Source organism: Rhinatrema bivittatum, chromosome 3, assembly GCF_901001135.1.
Source record: "Rhinatrema bivittatum chromosome 3, aRhiBiv1.1, whole genome shotgun sequence".
NCBI classification, from domain to species: domain Eukaryota; kingdom Metazoa; phylum Chordata; class Amphibia; order Gymnophiona; family Rhinatrematidae; genus Rhinatrema; species Rhinatrema bivittatum.
The window spans coordinates 157236398-157252008 of record NC_042617.1 but is presented as its reverse complement, the minus strand read 5'-3'; the positions used below and the strand labels follow the sequence as shown (position 1 = coordinate 157252008).

Sequence of the window (15611 nt, the reverse complement as noted above, 5' to 3'; positions counted from 1 at the left end):
GGAGGTGATACGCGACATTTTATACACTGTGCGGCTCCTGCTGCACAGTTTGTAAAATACAGGTTGAACTTCAGGGGTACCCACTTATGCATGTAGGTGCTGAGTTGTGCAACCTATTGAAAATTATCCTCTTCATGAGAACTCAGCAAGGTCTAACGTTTAAATCTTTTCTAATTTCAGTGTTTCTGTGTTGCTTTCCTGTAATTTCCCTTCTCGGCCTCTTCCCGCAAATCAACACTTTCTGTATTTATCTGCTAGAGCAAATAGACATGCTGTTTTTTGGTGGTTCAGGTAAGTAACTCAGATCTCGCCATTTGTATATATCATATTCGTGTAATATATAAAACATTTATAATGCATGAGATGTTGGAAACCAAGGTGATGAGAGCAGAGTCGTGATTTATAAAGAATTGTTATACTCATGGGCGATGGCTTTTAGTGTTGAATTGAGACTTCTTTGGTTAGATATAGTGTAAGATTATTCATATTTTGAAGGCAGATTTCAAAAAAGAGCTGAGGAGTCAAGAAAGCCAGCTAGTTATAGCTGATTAGGTTTAGGAAAATGTACAGCCACAATCTAGCCAGGATCAGTCCTGTTCTACTAACTGGCCAGCTAGATTGTGGCCGAAAAGTTTCCTGAAATAAAATTAACCAGCTATATTATCACTACTTATCTCACTGCTGAGCAGTTGTTTCAGTATCAGCCCAGTACCCAATCAATGAAATAAAAAACAAAAACCAGCTTTCTCAAGCCCCGATCCCTCTTCCCTCTTAGCCAGCACCTGAGCAAAGAAAATAACTGCATTCCCCCCTCCTTCATCATATCAAAAAAGCTTCCCCCATCCACCCCAAATAGCACAACTACCCGTTGCCTCCCATACGTCCGGTCCCTTTCCTGATCCCCCCCCCCCCAACCTGAATGCCAATGACCACCAACTCTCCTCCCCAGGATCTGCTCCTCCATCCGTGACCCTTCCAGAATCAGCACTTGTGATTCCAGAGGGTCCCGTCTTCACCACCGGGAAAGTCCTCCTGCCAGCTCCACGGCTCAGCACCAAACAGCATCATTTATTGGCACTGCAGCAGCACTACAGATGCCCAAGCTCGGGTGGGAGGGCACCATCCAGCAGAAAAGCTACCTACTTTATTACTGAAAAGAGTTATTAGAAGCAAAACAACTAGGAAAATTGCCTCATTACTTCATAAATGGCAAACTTTTCATAAAGCACTCCTAACCGCAGCATCCACAGGCACTTTATATCTGTGCACCTTACACACTGGTTCCCTAAGAGAAACCTGTACAGATGGTTTCTCTTTGAGAATTGCCCACACGGGCCATGGATACTTTGCACTGCTAATTTCTTAGGCAAAGTTTGACTGGAAAGCAATGCGCATAAATTTCAAAATCCAGTCTCCGTACATTATCTTCCTACCCAGTTCTCTCCCTGAACCCCAGGAAAGCCTCCCCTAAATGCAGCAAAAGTACCCGCATTGTGAAATACACATACGTTTACTGCCTTGAGGCAGGTCATTTTCAAAAATGGCAAATTATTTTTTTATGCTTTCCATATTGTACTCAAAAGTGAACATTTGAAGTAGGTGCATTCAAATTACTCTGGACCCCTTTAGAAGTAAGAGGAATTGAATTAACTTAGTCCAAAAAATGACTTGGAAACAGAAGATTGCAGGGAATTCAGATTATGAGCTGTATTTGGGGTTCAGTTCAGAGTCCTCCTGAACAGAGTCATTTCCCCCACATGTAAAGATACCCCTAGGTGTGCACCTACTAATTTCACTTTGCAAGGGCCCAGGGGAAATCATTACACTGGGAGAGAAGAATTTGCATGAGCCCGAAGAATGTCTCTGGATTAGTACAGAACACTTTCCTTTTGTGGAGTGTCGTCCTCTCAGTGCAAGGGAGCAGCTTGCACACGGCTTTAGAGAAGGAATCTTCCAAGAATGCACATAGTTTCTCTCTCTTGCCAGATGGGAGGAAGAGAAGAATGAGGAAAGCAAACATTGAGAAGGAGAGGGAAGACCAGTAGAAAGTGCAAGAAATCATCAAGGGGAACCCTTTCCTTGCAAGAGGGATTCCTACAAGCCCAAGGACACATGCAGTTTGACGGGCTCAGCAACGGCCGAAGTTGTTGTTGAGTCCGGCAAACTGCATATGTCTTGAACTGTGTGATGCGATATCATCGCTTTTCATTTTGAAAATAATCTCTTCTTTTGAAGTTCACTGATAGTAATGTACCGCAAATGATTGATTAGACCGAGCGATCTCATTTTCCATAAGAGATACGCTGTCTGGCTTGCTGATGCGGTCCATTACAAAACAATACATAAACAAAAAATATAAAAACAATAAATAAATAAGTAATATACATTTAAAATAATGTAATAATCACAAGCGTATGGTTGGGCAAACTGTTGGAGTAATTCATATTGTTTTCCCATTTTTGTGATACTTAATAAATTACAAACATGCATTAGATATTTTACTAAAACCAAATGGAGCTGTTTCAAAAAGAGAACTGCAGCTTGCAGCATTCAAAACTTCTTGGGCATTGAAGGTGTGTCTAGTTTGGTTTTATTTTTAAAGAGTTGGGTTTTTTTTCACTATATCTGATGTATATCTTTACCGCTGCATGCCCTGTTACATTTTATATCCTCTCCAAATTACCATCATTCTAACCAACTAATATTGTTTTTGTTTCAGCCTGTCTTGGAATGATGTCTGCAGTATGTGGTATTTCTCGGAGCATCATTGCTGTGACTGTATTATATGGTTTTTGCTTTGGTGCAGTGAAGGTAAGCATAATTATTTACAACTGGCAGAAAAAAGGGATGGGAGAAAATATAGTAACTTTCAAATATTTGAAAGGCTTCAATAAAATACGGGAAGGTGAAATTTTCCATAGAAAAGGAAATTCAAGGACAAGGGTTCATGATATGAATTTGACAGGTGTAAGATACAAAAGAAACATGAAATGATATTTCGTTATCTGCCACTATTTACTATTACTATACTGGAGATGCATTCTGAATTTCATTCAAAAGGTACAAAATATAAAGGTTCAATTTCTTTTGGTACACGGCATAAATAATCAAATAAAACATGCTAACGAAAGTAAAAGGGGAAGGAGAGAGGCAGAGTCTCAACTGTCGCAATCTCTATGGATGTACAAAGGGTTAAGAAATTATTTCTGTAAGTCATAATAAGATCCTTGAGCATTCTGGAGTAAATTCGTAAGGGCTTAGTTGGGACCTATATGCATAAAGGGGTTAATTTTCAAATGCATAAAATCGTCAGATAAGTATGTAAGTAGCCTATACCTTGTGTATGCTATTTTGGAAGCATCACAAGTATGCGGTGTTGCGTATAAATGTTAATGGGGAAAAAAAAGAGGGGGGAGAAGTTTAGGGGGTACCCTGGTGAGGTTCAGAGGTTTGCGCATGAGTTGGTTTTTCATAAGCAATGGACGTGCATTTATTACCAAACTTCTCCATACGCTTGTACACCTGCTAATTAAGGGGGTCATTTTCTATCACTTATCTCGTGCGATAAGCGGCTATCGCACGCGAAAAGTCCCTTTTCACGTGCGATAGCTTGCTGGGGGCGTAGTTGGGGTGGCGAGGGGAGGAGTCGGGGCGGCGAGGAGGTGGACGCTGCAATGTCTTCGCTGGTGGCGCAATTGGGTGCGAAAGCCGGCAGCGATAACACCGCGGTGTTGCGATGGCTGCCGGCTTTCACAGGCCCGCCCCCCGTTTTCTCTGGATTCACCATTCTGCATTAGAATGGTGAATCCAGGCCTAAGTCATGGAAGTGAAATTGGACTTCTGTTTTTCTGCAGTGTTTGGCTGGGGGGGTCTAGGTTAAGTGATGGGGGGTCAGGGTGAAGTGCTAGAGGGTTTGGGTGAATTGGTAAAGGTGTCGGTGATTCTGAGTACGCGTGGCAGACTCCGCGTATACTTTATAAAATACTCGCATCCACATTTAATTCTGGATTGTGCACATGTTACAATTACTACATGTATAAATATATATGTGTACACCTTTATAAAATGGGTAGAGAAATTATGCGTGTACTGAATGAAACATATAAGGGATTAATTTTCAAAACTACATGTGTAAAAATTTAGAATAGCATATCAAATTTCCCATTGATGGTGAAAGCTAATTTCACAATTAAAGTGATTTAAAATTTCCGAGTAACTCCTTTCCTGGTCACATAAAACAACAAGAGGATCTGACACGTTTGGACTAAGAGCCAGGTGCTCTGTTTTATTTGCTGGGTTCAGCAAAATGGGGGCATGCAGATGGTGAAGTGGGCCCAGTTAGAGGCAGTGAGGTAGGTTGCTCTTCTTGTCTGATCAAGGAGTTATGTCCATTACCCTCCCCTCCATGAACCCTGTCCTTCTATAGCACATTAGGTGCTGGCCACTCTTGAGGTCCCACAAAATTCACTCCACTCCGGATCCAAACACTTAGGGGTACATTTTAAAAGACAGTGCGCGCGCGTACTTTTGTTCGCGCATGTCTTATAAAATCCGGGGTCGGCGCGAGCAAGAGGGTGCACATTTGTGCAACTTGAGCGCGCCAAGCCCTGCACACGCTGCCCGTTCCCTCCGAGGCCTCCTTAAATACCCGTGTAAATGTTTAGCTGCTTATCAGAGAAATGGATTTGTGGGTAAACTAACAATATAAGTTCTCCTTTACTATGGTACCTAAAAAACCCCCTATTTTTGCTTAAGTGGACTGCAAATGGTGTACTTCTGTTTAATGTCCTATTTGCCAAAATCTCATGGGGTTACAGAAGGCCATACCAGATACCACCAGCTTGACCTTGATTAATTCAAGATTAACAGTGGTCTTGGGAGCCCTTTTGTGCACTGCCTCCATTTTATGTAGATAATCCTTATGGAGACTCAACATCCAGAATTAGACACAATATTGCAGTTGAGCTCTTACCAATGACTTATACATGGGTGTTATCACCTCCTTTTTTTTCCTACTGGTTAATCTTCTCTGTGCATCCTAGCATTTCTCTGGCCCTAGCCACCTGGTTGCACTATTTTGCTGTTTTGAGATCCTTTAAACTCAGGAATTTGTTGCCAGGGGATGTAGTTAGTACAGTTGGTGTAGCTGGATTTTAAAAAGGTTTGGATAAGTTCTTGGAGGAGAAGTCCATTACCTGCTATTAATTAAGTTGACTTAGAAAATATCCACTGCTATTACTAGCATCAGTAGCATGGGATAGACTGAGGGCCAAATTTTAAAAGGTGCGCGCGGGCATAGATTTGTTCGCATAACCTGGCGCGAACAAATCTACGGCCGATTTTATAACATGCGCGCGCTGCTGCGTGCATGTTATAAAATACAGGGTTGGCACACGCAAGGGGGTGCACAATTGTGCAACTTGCGCGCACCGAGCTGTGCAGCCTTCCTCCGTTCCCTCCAAGGCTGATCCGAAATCGGAGCGGTCTCAGAGGGAACTTTCCTTCCGCCTCCCCCCACCTTCCCCTCCCTTCCCCTATCTAACTCACCCCCCCCCCCCCAGCCCTATCTAAAAAAAAACCCCATACCTTTGTTGAAGAAGTTACGCGTGCCGGAGGCTCCGGCCACACCCCCGCCCCCCGGACCGCCCAAGACTGCCTACATCCCACCCCTTTTTGCAAGCCCAGGGATATATGCGCGTCCCGGGGCTTGTGCTCGCCATCGAGCCTATGCAAGATAGGCTCGGCGCGCGCAGGGGCAGCTTGGGGCGGGTTTTCGGGGGTTACGCGCATAACCCTTTGAAAATCTACCCCTTAGTTTTTGAGTACTTGCCAGGTTCTTATGGCCTGGATTGGCCACTGTTGGAAACAGGATGCTGGCCTTGATGGACCCTTGGTCTGACCCAGTATGGCATTTTCTTATGTTCTTTGATATGATCACCCAAAGGTTCTTCTCGTGATTGATGGACATCTCCAGAATATCCTTTTCGGCTGTTTAGTTATGGTTTCACTGTTTTAATTCAAAGCCTCATATTTGCTTTTTATCTGTGTGTCTTGTCAGTTTGTCTTAACTAGCTTGTTAGTTCCAAGGAGTAGAGAATCTCCAGTATCGGAATAATTTTGTAACCACCCAGATTGCTGCAGTTACCCATGGATTTTGCTCCCATCAAACCCAGGAAAAGTTACCCACAAACATTTGCACCCACTATCTTGTGTGGATAATTTTCTGAAGAAAAAAATATGTGCACATTTTAGAAAATTTAAAAGTAGGCATATGTGTCCAAGCTCTCTCCCTCAACCCCATTCCTGGGCTCTTGTCCCTGCAGGTAAAAGATCACGCATAGAGGCTGTGTATGAGCGTATTTTTACCCACATAGAGGGCGGGCGTTCCTCTAAAAGCCCATTTCTGCAGGTAAAGGCACTGCATTAGCCTCTGAAATGACTTTGAAAATTACACCCTCCTCCTCACCCCCCCTCCCCCCCACACTTCGTGCCTTTGAACATCAGTGCGTAACATCTGGTATGCACTATACAAATCATGCTAATAATAATAATTATAATGAAATGATAATAAATGGGCGAATTATCTCCTCCATTACATTTTAATGTTTGAAGCAGTACGTGTGGGCATGTACCTACATGCTTCGGAAGACCCATTTTACTGCTGCCAGCCATAACCTGTTCTTGGTACTGTCGCCATATGAAATTAGCTTTGCATGGTTTCACTAGTCCTAGTGTTGGGAAAGAGAGAGAATGCAGCCCGGGACTGTCCAGTCAAGGTGGGTTTGACATTGAGGGTGTGTGGGTTCGGGGTGGCGTCCTTACCCCGTCTGAAGAGAAGTGTAAGGTGGCGAGCAGATGCGAGTCCTACTTCAGCATGATACGATTCTGTTTTGTTTGATTTTTTTTTTTTTTGTCTACCATAACAGGAGCCATGGGATGCACAGCACATACCAGCCCTGTTCTCTGCTTTCTGTGGTCTTTTGGTTGCCCTGTCTTATCACCTTAGCCGGCAAAGCAGTGACCCATCCATTCTGATGTGAGTAGGACTTTTCTCATTTGTTATCTTTCCGTACACAGGGAGGATACCACGGTGCTTTACCTGTAGAAACGGGGTCTTCGAAAATTCCTAAATTAGCAGCACAAAACATGAATTTGGAGCATAGGTTATGCTCCGACCAAGTTGTGTGCATAAAACATGTGCTCATGTGTTGTGCTCAGCAAACCCATATAAATCATGTTTTATGCGCACAAATTGTGAGAATAGGACCTCAGCAATACAAACTCCAGTTGAGACCCATAGACTCACGCTGGCCCCGGAAACTTTACCTCACCTCTGACCAGAAGTGAATTATTTCCAGCGTTAAGGAAACACAGGCTAAGCCTGCGCACCTCTTAGCATTGCTTATGGGATTTGCGTGCAGAAATGCTAAGAGGTGGGCACATTTGTACTTGGGTTTGTGCATAAAACTCCTTGCTACATGAAGAATAAAGTTCTACATGCAAACCTGTGCACGGAACCAGGTGCCGACATGTGCGCACAGCCTAGTACACCTTATTGCATCGGGGCCTTGGTACATCTACCGTATTTCCCCCGAAAATAAGACTGGGTCTTATATTAATTTTTGCTCCAAAAGGCGCATTAGGGCTTATTTTCAGGGGATGTCTTATTTTTTCATGAACAACAATCTACATTTATTCATGTACAAAAATCTTCCCTTCTCCCTTTTTCCAGACCCCGTGGGCCAATGGGAAGCCTCCTTTCTTCCTGCCCCCACTGCCCAATGGGAAGACTCCTTCATTCTGCCTGCCTCTGCGCAGGCCAATTGGAAGCCTCCTCGCTTCTACCTGCCAGTGGGAGTAGGACGAAAGGAGGAAGCCTTTGATTGGCTGGTGAGGCAGGCATCGTATAGCCCAGGGGTGGAGTGGGAGGAATGGCAGTGTCGAACCCCGATGAAGCAAGGCCACCACGGGAGCTCATCCCTGTGTCGGCAAAGAGGAAACCTGACCCCAACAAAGGAAGGCCGCCACAGGAGCTCATCCCCATAGCAGTGAAGAAGAAACCCGACCCCGACAAAGCAAGGCTGCCACGGGAGCTCATCCCCATGGCGGCGAAGAGGAGATTCGGCCCCTGACCAAGCAAGGCCGCCACTGGAGCTCATCCCCGTGGTGGCAAAGAGGAAACCCAACCCCAATGAAGCAAGGCCACCATGGGAGCTCATCCCCATGGCAGTGAAGAGGAAACCCGACCCCGACAAAGCAAGGCTGCCACGGGAGCTCATCCCCGTGGTGGCAAAGAGGAGCTCCAACCCCGACCAAGCAGGGCCACCATGAGAGCCCATCCCTGTGGCAGCAAAAAAGAAGGTCCACCAGATTAAAGCCGCGGCGGAACTGGAGCCCATCCCTGAAGTGAAGGAAGAAGAGGTTTGGCGGTCAGAGCTTGTGTGTGTGGGTGTGAATGGGTGCCTGGGTGAGAGCTGGTGTGTGTGTGGGTACATGGGTGAGAGCTTGTGTGAATGGGTAGCTGGGTGAGAGCTGCTGTGAAAGGTGCCTGGGTTAGAGCTTGTGTGTGTGTCGGTGTGAATGGGTGCCTGGGTGAGAGCTTGTGTGGGGGGGTGCCTGGGTGAGAGCTTGTGTGTGTGGGCTTTTACCTGGGTGAGAGCTTGTGAGTGTGGTATTTACAAATATTTAATTATAATTTATATTATCATTTATTTTAAGTATTAATATCAATAATATTATTTATTTATATTTGTATATTGATATTATTATTTTATAATTCAATATGGCCATCGTGTGTTGCAACGGACGTACTAAATGCATCCATCTAGCTGACTATCTTAACTTGGGCTTCTTTTGGGGGTAGGGCTTATATTACGAGCATCCTTTTAAAAATCCTTTTATATTACGGGCATCCATTTACTGTAATACGTTGTTATACCTGTAAACCGGAGTAAAGGCTTGTACCAAACTTCGGTATATAAAAGTGCACAAATAAATAAAATAAATAAATCCTGAAAAATCATGCTAGGGCTTATTTTCCGGTTAGGTCTTATTTTCGGGGAAATATGGTATGCATATGGGGGTTAATTTTCAAAGACTTACCTTGCCTGTTACATAGGTGAAAACTGAGTTTTTTATTTTCATTTCATCTTATTAAAATTTGTTGATTGCCTATCACAATATAGGTCTAGGCGATTCACAGTAAAAAAAACATACATAATATACTTTAAATCACATACATTACAAGTAATAGACATACCATTAATCTTCATCAAAACAATGATAATATAAACATTAGTCAGAAATAACCCATCACTAAATATTTAGAGCAAATCATGAACACATTATAGGAGAGAGGCCATCTTCTATACACATCCCATTAGTTCTTTAGAACACGCTATAAGCACGTTGATGCAGTTAACCTGCGTCAGCCAGCTGCATGTGGCCAAGTGACTTTTGATCCACCTGAAAGTACTCCCATACTTTCATAACACGCACAAACTTGTCCACATGGGGTGTGGGAGAGGGGGCCAGGTTCCTGGTCACAGATTCGCTGTATTTGCCTGCTTTACATTTCAAAAAAGTACTCATGTAGACAGTGTTTTAGGGTAACCTTTTATCTAATTTTACAGCAAGATGTCAGGTGGTAGCTTGATTATTGTTGTTCCCAATTGATAAAGATTCCTTCCCCGTCCCCTCCAAGAAACACACAAAGTATCAGGGATTCATTTAAACTTTACACTCTTGCATACCCTATCACCTCCTTCCAAAAAGTGGAGGGTATTTTCCTGCCAGAAAAGGTCAAATTGCTCTTTAGCAGTTAGTAGATCTTTTGTATATTAGTTAGTTTTCTATATTTTTGTCCACTGTACTGTACCTTTATTTGTTTGATTACAATATGAAAGACCACTTATATCGTATAGCGCTGCTAGAAACACACACAGCTGTACAGATACACATAAGCGAAAGTCCCTGCTCTGTGGAGCTTACTGTCTAGTCTAGAATAAATAAAAATGATTGCTGAAAAGTGGTGTCATTTTCTATTTCATTTTCTCTGAAATGAGCTTCCATTTATTTTATCTGCCAAATTGCTCCCATTTTGGAAAATAAACAGAGGCCAACATTCAGCATTATATGTCTGGCTAAGTTCGGACTTAGCTGGACAATAGGTAGGATTTGAAAATCTTCGCTGGTTGACTGGCTCTGAATTATCTGGCTACGTAGTTAGCAAGATAAAACTTAGCCGGATAGCTTGAAAGTGTTCCGGGGGCATTTCAGGATAGAGGTGAATTAGCCGGTAAGTTTTCCAGGTAATAGGGAGATTTATCAAGCAGCAATAGGGTTATAACGTGTATTAAATAGTGTGTATCTCGTGATGAATGCTATATTACAATATATTCGTGATATCGCATGTTGTATTACCATAAAATCCACCCCTATTACAATTAACTGTTTCATATGCATTTGCATGCATAAAATCACATAGTACATGCAAAGCAGCTAATGAATAGTCAATTCTATTTAAATGAAATAAAACAGCTGACAGAACATTTTCAGCCATGTTATTTTATCTACAGCTTCTGTAGAAACGCTATTCTAGTGCGGGAGCATCAGGACTCTAATGTGGGTCCTGATGCTCCCGAACTAGAATGTAAGGGCCATGTGGCCCAACTTGACCTCCAAAAAAAATTTAGCAAAAGTCACTGGGGGGGTCTTACTAGACACCCCACCCTCCCCAGGGCTGCCATTAGAGGTGGCACTGCCAAAAAATAATAATTAAAAAGATAAAGAATCTTCTGCAGAGCAATGCCTGCCCCCCTGCTCAAACCCCTCCCCATTCCATTTAAACTACGCCTGGAGCAATAACAGACCCCCCTCCTTTCATGAAATGCCTCCTTCCCCCAAGAGCTGACCTCACCCCACTGGTTCCCCCTTTCCATAAATATGAAAGGCCATTTGGGTCTCCCCCAAACCCCCAAGAAATCACCAGGAGGCCTAGTACCCCCACCTTAGACCTCCCCTGACCCCCTATCTTGAAAAGTGCCATTGGTGGACAATGGAAAGCCTGGGGGTGCCCCCTAGCCTTTGCTGATACCTCAGTGGGGTGGGCGGGTGGTCTAGTAAGACCCCTGTTGACTTTCAGTAAACTCATTTGGAGGGGATCGAGTTAGATCACATGGGCCTTTAAAATAATGGTGGCTCCATGCATTGGGGGCTGCAATCACGTTTTTTCTAGGCCTCAGATGCTTTCTTTTGTGCCGCAATATATTGGGCCCCTCCTGCAATAAAAAAAAATCATGACTTAGCAAATCTTGGCCTAACTTTGATATTCAGCCACTAACTCTGGTCAGCTATCTTTAAGATAGTTGGGTATATTCAGCAGCATCGCCATACCACTGAATATTCTGACAAAGTCAGTGGCTAAAAATGAACCCCACAAAATCCTTTAAGTTCCTAATGAATGGACAGCCTAATAGAAATTAATTGTGATTTGCTCTGTATATTGAGATTCATATTTAAATGCATTTAGCCGGATAACCAAGACGTTATCTGACTAAACGGAAATTGTGCCACTTATCCATCTAAATTCTAGCTAGATAACTATTTGTCCAGCTAAAATGTGGCTGGATAAGTGATGGGCAGTCCAGAGGCATTCTGGGAAGGAATTAAGTTAGCCGGATAAGTTATTCAGCTAACTTTGGTCGTCATGCAGCGCTGTCATAAAGTTAGCCGGATAAACGTATCTGTCTATCTTTAAAACTGCTGGGTACGTTAAGTGGTGCGGCTGTGCCACTGAATATACAAGACTAGTTAGCCAGACAAGTTTATCCGGATAACTAGCAGAACTGCACAACGGCTGAATATGGACGTCAATATGTTTGTAATGAAATATTGTAAAAGACATCAACGTAATGCTTTAACTCCCTTTAATACTCTTATCTGTGCAATAAATGTGTAGCTTTGAATGTCTATTAAAGACACGCAGATAGCCACGGTTAAATCCTGGATGACTGGAGTTACAGCCTCCAATTTTCACATTTGTGCTAATTCATCCCCTTTTTATGTCTGTTTCCCTTCATAATAGGTTTTGCCTTCTTCTCATGGCTCTCTAAAAATTCTTATACAAAAATGTTGTGTGTTCTTTTTGTAGATCACTTGTTCGATGTAAATTATTTCCTTATTTTAATCATCAAAATTTGAAAGATTCATCAACAGAAAACACTGATTTGTTCCCTGAGACGATAAAGAATTCAGTGGTAAGTAATTCAGATTTTTTAATGTCCTCATTCTTTGGCTAAATCTGTGAAAGGATGTTACTGGGTCCTACAGGTTGATCTGACCTGCTAAAGTGCTGTAATCTATAAGCTTGAATTGAATTGGGGGTTGCTCACATGCATAGCTGAAACATTTTTTACACATTTTCTGAAACGTTCACTGTAGGATCATGAAAAACAATTGAGTAAGAAAATCCCAATTTTTTTTCCCTTCAAGCTTCTATTTTCTTCATCAGCATGAGAGCAATCCCCCTACTAGCACAGCATTAATCTCTACCAGAGGAGCAGTAGTTTGTAAAGCCTAAAATAATAGAAGAACAAGTAAGATTTTATAATACAGTAATATCTGGAAAAGGCACAGAGGGATCACACTGAGCATGCTCAAGCACTGATGTCAGTGTGGAGGAAAAGTATGAAGACAAAAATACTTGCCCATAGCCCAATCCACAAACACATCCCTTTTGAAGTACTTTTAAACTACTCAAATGCCTTAACTCAATATGAATCAATGGAGAAGAAAGGAAAAATGAAAAAAAAAAACTATATATATATAACTTCATAGTTCATGGTGACACAAAACTTAAGCATATTCTACTGAACTTTCAGAGCTGTACTAGATAAGTTTGGGACTGTTTAAATGTATTAATAATCCAAAAATAAGATAAATACTTTTTTGTTAGAAACAATGCATCGCTTCATTCCAACAACGCTAAGCATCTTTCTCCACTCCAGAATTTCAGAATTCCACTCCAGAATTCTCCACTCCAGAATTCCAGTCCAGAATTCATGGCAGGAAACAGTGAATTCTCTATCTTTTTGCTTGGATACCATTAAGCGATGGTTGAAACATAACAAGCTGTTGCTAAATACTAGCAAGACCACAATGTTATTAATTCATTGACCTCATTCTGTACCTACACATGACACCATTTCAATAGACAATCTTTCATTCTCTCTTATTAAACCTATTAAGAGCCTAGGCATTATGATTGATTCTACCTTGTCTTTTAAACCTCAAATTAGATCGCTTGTTAAAACAGGTTTCTTTAAACTTCGGCTGCTGGTAGGCCTATGTCACTTGTTGTATGACAAAGATTTCTTCATGGTTGTCCGTGCTATTATTTTTCCGCACATTGACTACTGTAATGGGTTATATATTGGTTTACCGAAGTGTTTAACTCAATCACTACAACTTTTGTTAAATTCAGCCGCTAGGCTGGTTTCTCACACAAAGCGCTTTGAAAAGATCTCGCCGACCCTACGCAGACTTAATTGGCTACCAGTGAATGAACGTATAGTGTTCAAGATAGGCATGTTAGTTTACAAGCTTCGTGTGTCAGACTCTACTTTTTGGTTCAGTGCTTTGTTACGAATCTATAATCTGGTTAGATGTTTGAGATCCTCACAACTTAACCTGCTAGAGATTCCCTCAATCCGTCATGCACGATTATTCAATACCAGGGAGACTTCTTTCTCTATAGCGGCACCCATTCAATGGAACCTTCTTCCTTTTGACCTCAGATCTCTGGAAGACGTTAAAAAGTTCAAAACGTCATTCAAGGAATATCTGCTTCATCGCACGTTTAATGATTAATGAAGCGGTATGAATGTTCTCAATCTGCTTGTTAAAGTAAATATGATGATCCAATAATTGAGATTCCAGTTTTGGAATTATGCTCTGATGTCTAACACATTAACCTTTATGTACCATTAATATTTGGTATTTTGCTTTTTGGTTTCTGTGAAGCTAAAATTTATTGTTTGTATTTTATTTTGCTTTTATTATGTATGTATTTTTGTATATCGCCTAGGCCTTCTAAGTGTTAGGCGATTAATACATTTTAATAAATGAAAATGAATGTACTGATAATTCTGGACAACATAATACAGACCACTCCTTGCACAGATAGGGTGGGAAGATGTGGAAATTGCTGGGGGACACAATATTCATTGTTTTTGACTAACTTTTGACATCTGAATCCAAAAATGATCCCAGTTTTTCTCTATCATGTCAACTTTTTAAGGAACAGGATACCCTCTCTTTGTCCCAAAAATCATACAAAATGTACATACAAAATGTACATACAAAGCAAATAAAAGAAAAAATTACCTGAATATACTGTTTATTTAGTTATTTTATTCATACAAAGACTACGGGCCTAATTTTCTAAAGTATCGCAGGCCTGCGATACTTTAGGAAATGAGGGGCGGGGGGCCGAAACGGGGGGTGGGCCTGCACTAGCCGGCAGCGATCGCACCGTCGCGGTGCGATCGCTGCCGGTTTCGCACCCAGTAGCGCCACCAGAGAAGGTGTAGCTATTGGATGCGAACTCGGACGCGAAAAGGGCCTTCCCTGTACGTACCAGGATCAGTCCAGACACCTGGGTTGTGACTCCGCGCCAGCAGATGGAGACAGAGCAAAACTTGACGGGCTCCCTACATATAGTAAGGTGCCACCCACAGCCCCTCAGTCTTACTCTGTCTCCAGCAGATGGGGCAGGTCCACCCACAGTCTCTGGGATCCTTGGGATAATTAGTCAGGGATCAAGGAATTTAGGAGTTTTTTATTTTCAATAGGGTAGCTTAATTGAGAGAAAAAAAAAAAAAAAAAGAAAAGACAAAGAAGAAGAAAAAAGTGTAGTTAATAGAAGTCTCCCGTCGGTGGAGCCTCCCAGGGGACTTACAAGATCCCGAGGGGATCATTGCCCCTGGTTGAGGCCGCTGCTGAGGGTCGAGGACCCGGCCGTGCCTGGCAGCAGCGTCGGGGGTGACACCGGGGAGCCCGGTTCACTCGCCCCCGCAGGAACAGACAGCCTTCAGTACCTCGGCCAGCGGCTAAGTATTACAAAAAAAAAAAAAAAAACAGAAGTTTCGGCGTTATTTTTCTGGCGCGCCGGCTCTCTCTCCTTTCTCTCTCCGGTTCTCCTCGTCGGGGCTGCGCGGGGAAGCGGCGAAACATTTCATTTTTCTCTTACCTTGGGGGTGCCTTTAGTCAGGGATGCCCAGGGGGACTGCTTGCCGCGCGTGTGGGTCCGCACGCGCGCGAGTCTCGCGAGCCGGTGTTTGCGCGAATTGTGTGTCGGGGGGCGAAGGTCCTTCGGAGGGGGGTCGAGGGGGCCGCTCTCGGGGGTCCCGATCGCCACCACGCGGGTCTCGATCGCCGCCACGCGCCGCGTCTGCAGCTGCTGACAGGGCCGATCCGTTCCCGCTTAGCGCGGGAACGGCGGCCATTTTGAATACAGTGAGGGAGGCAACGAGGAAAGCCCTGGGAAATGGCGACCAGCCGCCCCCCCTGTCTCCTCAACGTCGCGGTTCGGAGGGGGAGATCCCGGGGGC

At 43.2% G+C, this 15611-nt stretch overlaps 1 protein-coding gene across 1 annotated transcript in view; it reads left to right on the top strand.

Annotated features, from left to right (window-relative positions):
- The window catches only part of PCNX2 (pecanex 2), a 236970-nt gene that overhangs the window by 105992 nt on the left and 115367 nt on the right, over positions 1-15611 (top strand). Inside the window, exons 14-17 of the mRNA XM_029593868.1 lie at positions 181-291; positions 2720-2811; positions 6927-7036; positions 12152-12257. Of these exons, the coding sequence (XP_029449728.1) occupies positions 181-291; positions 2720-2811; positions 6927-7036; positions 12152-12257 (419 nt within the window). The remainder of the gene's footprint in view (positions 1-180; positions 292-2719; positions 2812-6926; positions 7037-12151; positions 12258-15611) is intronic.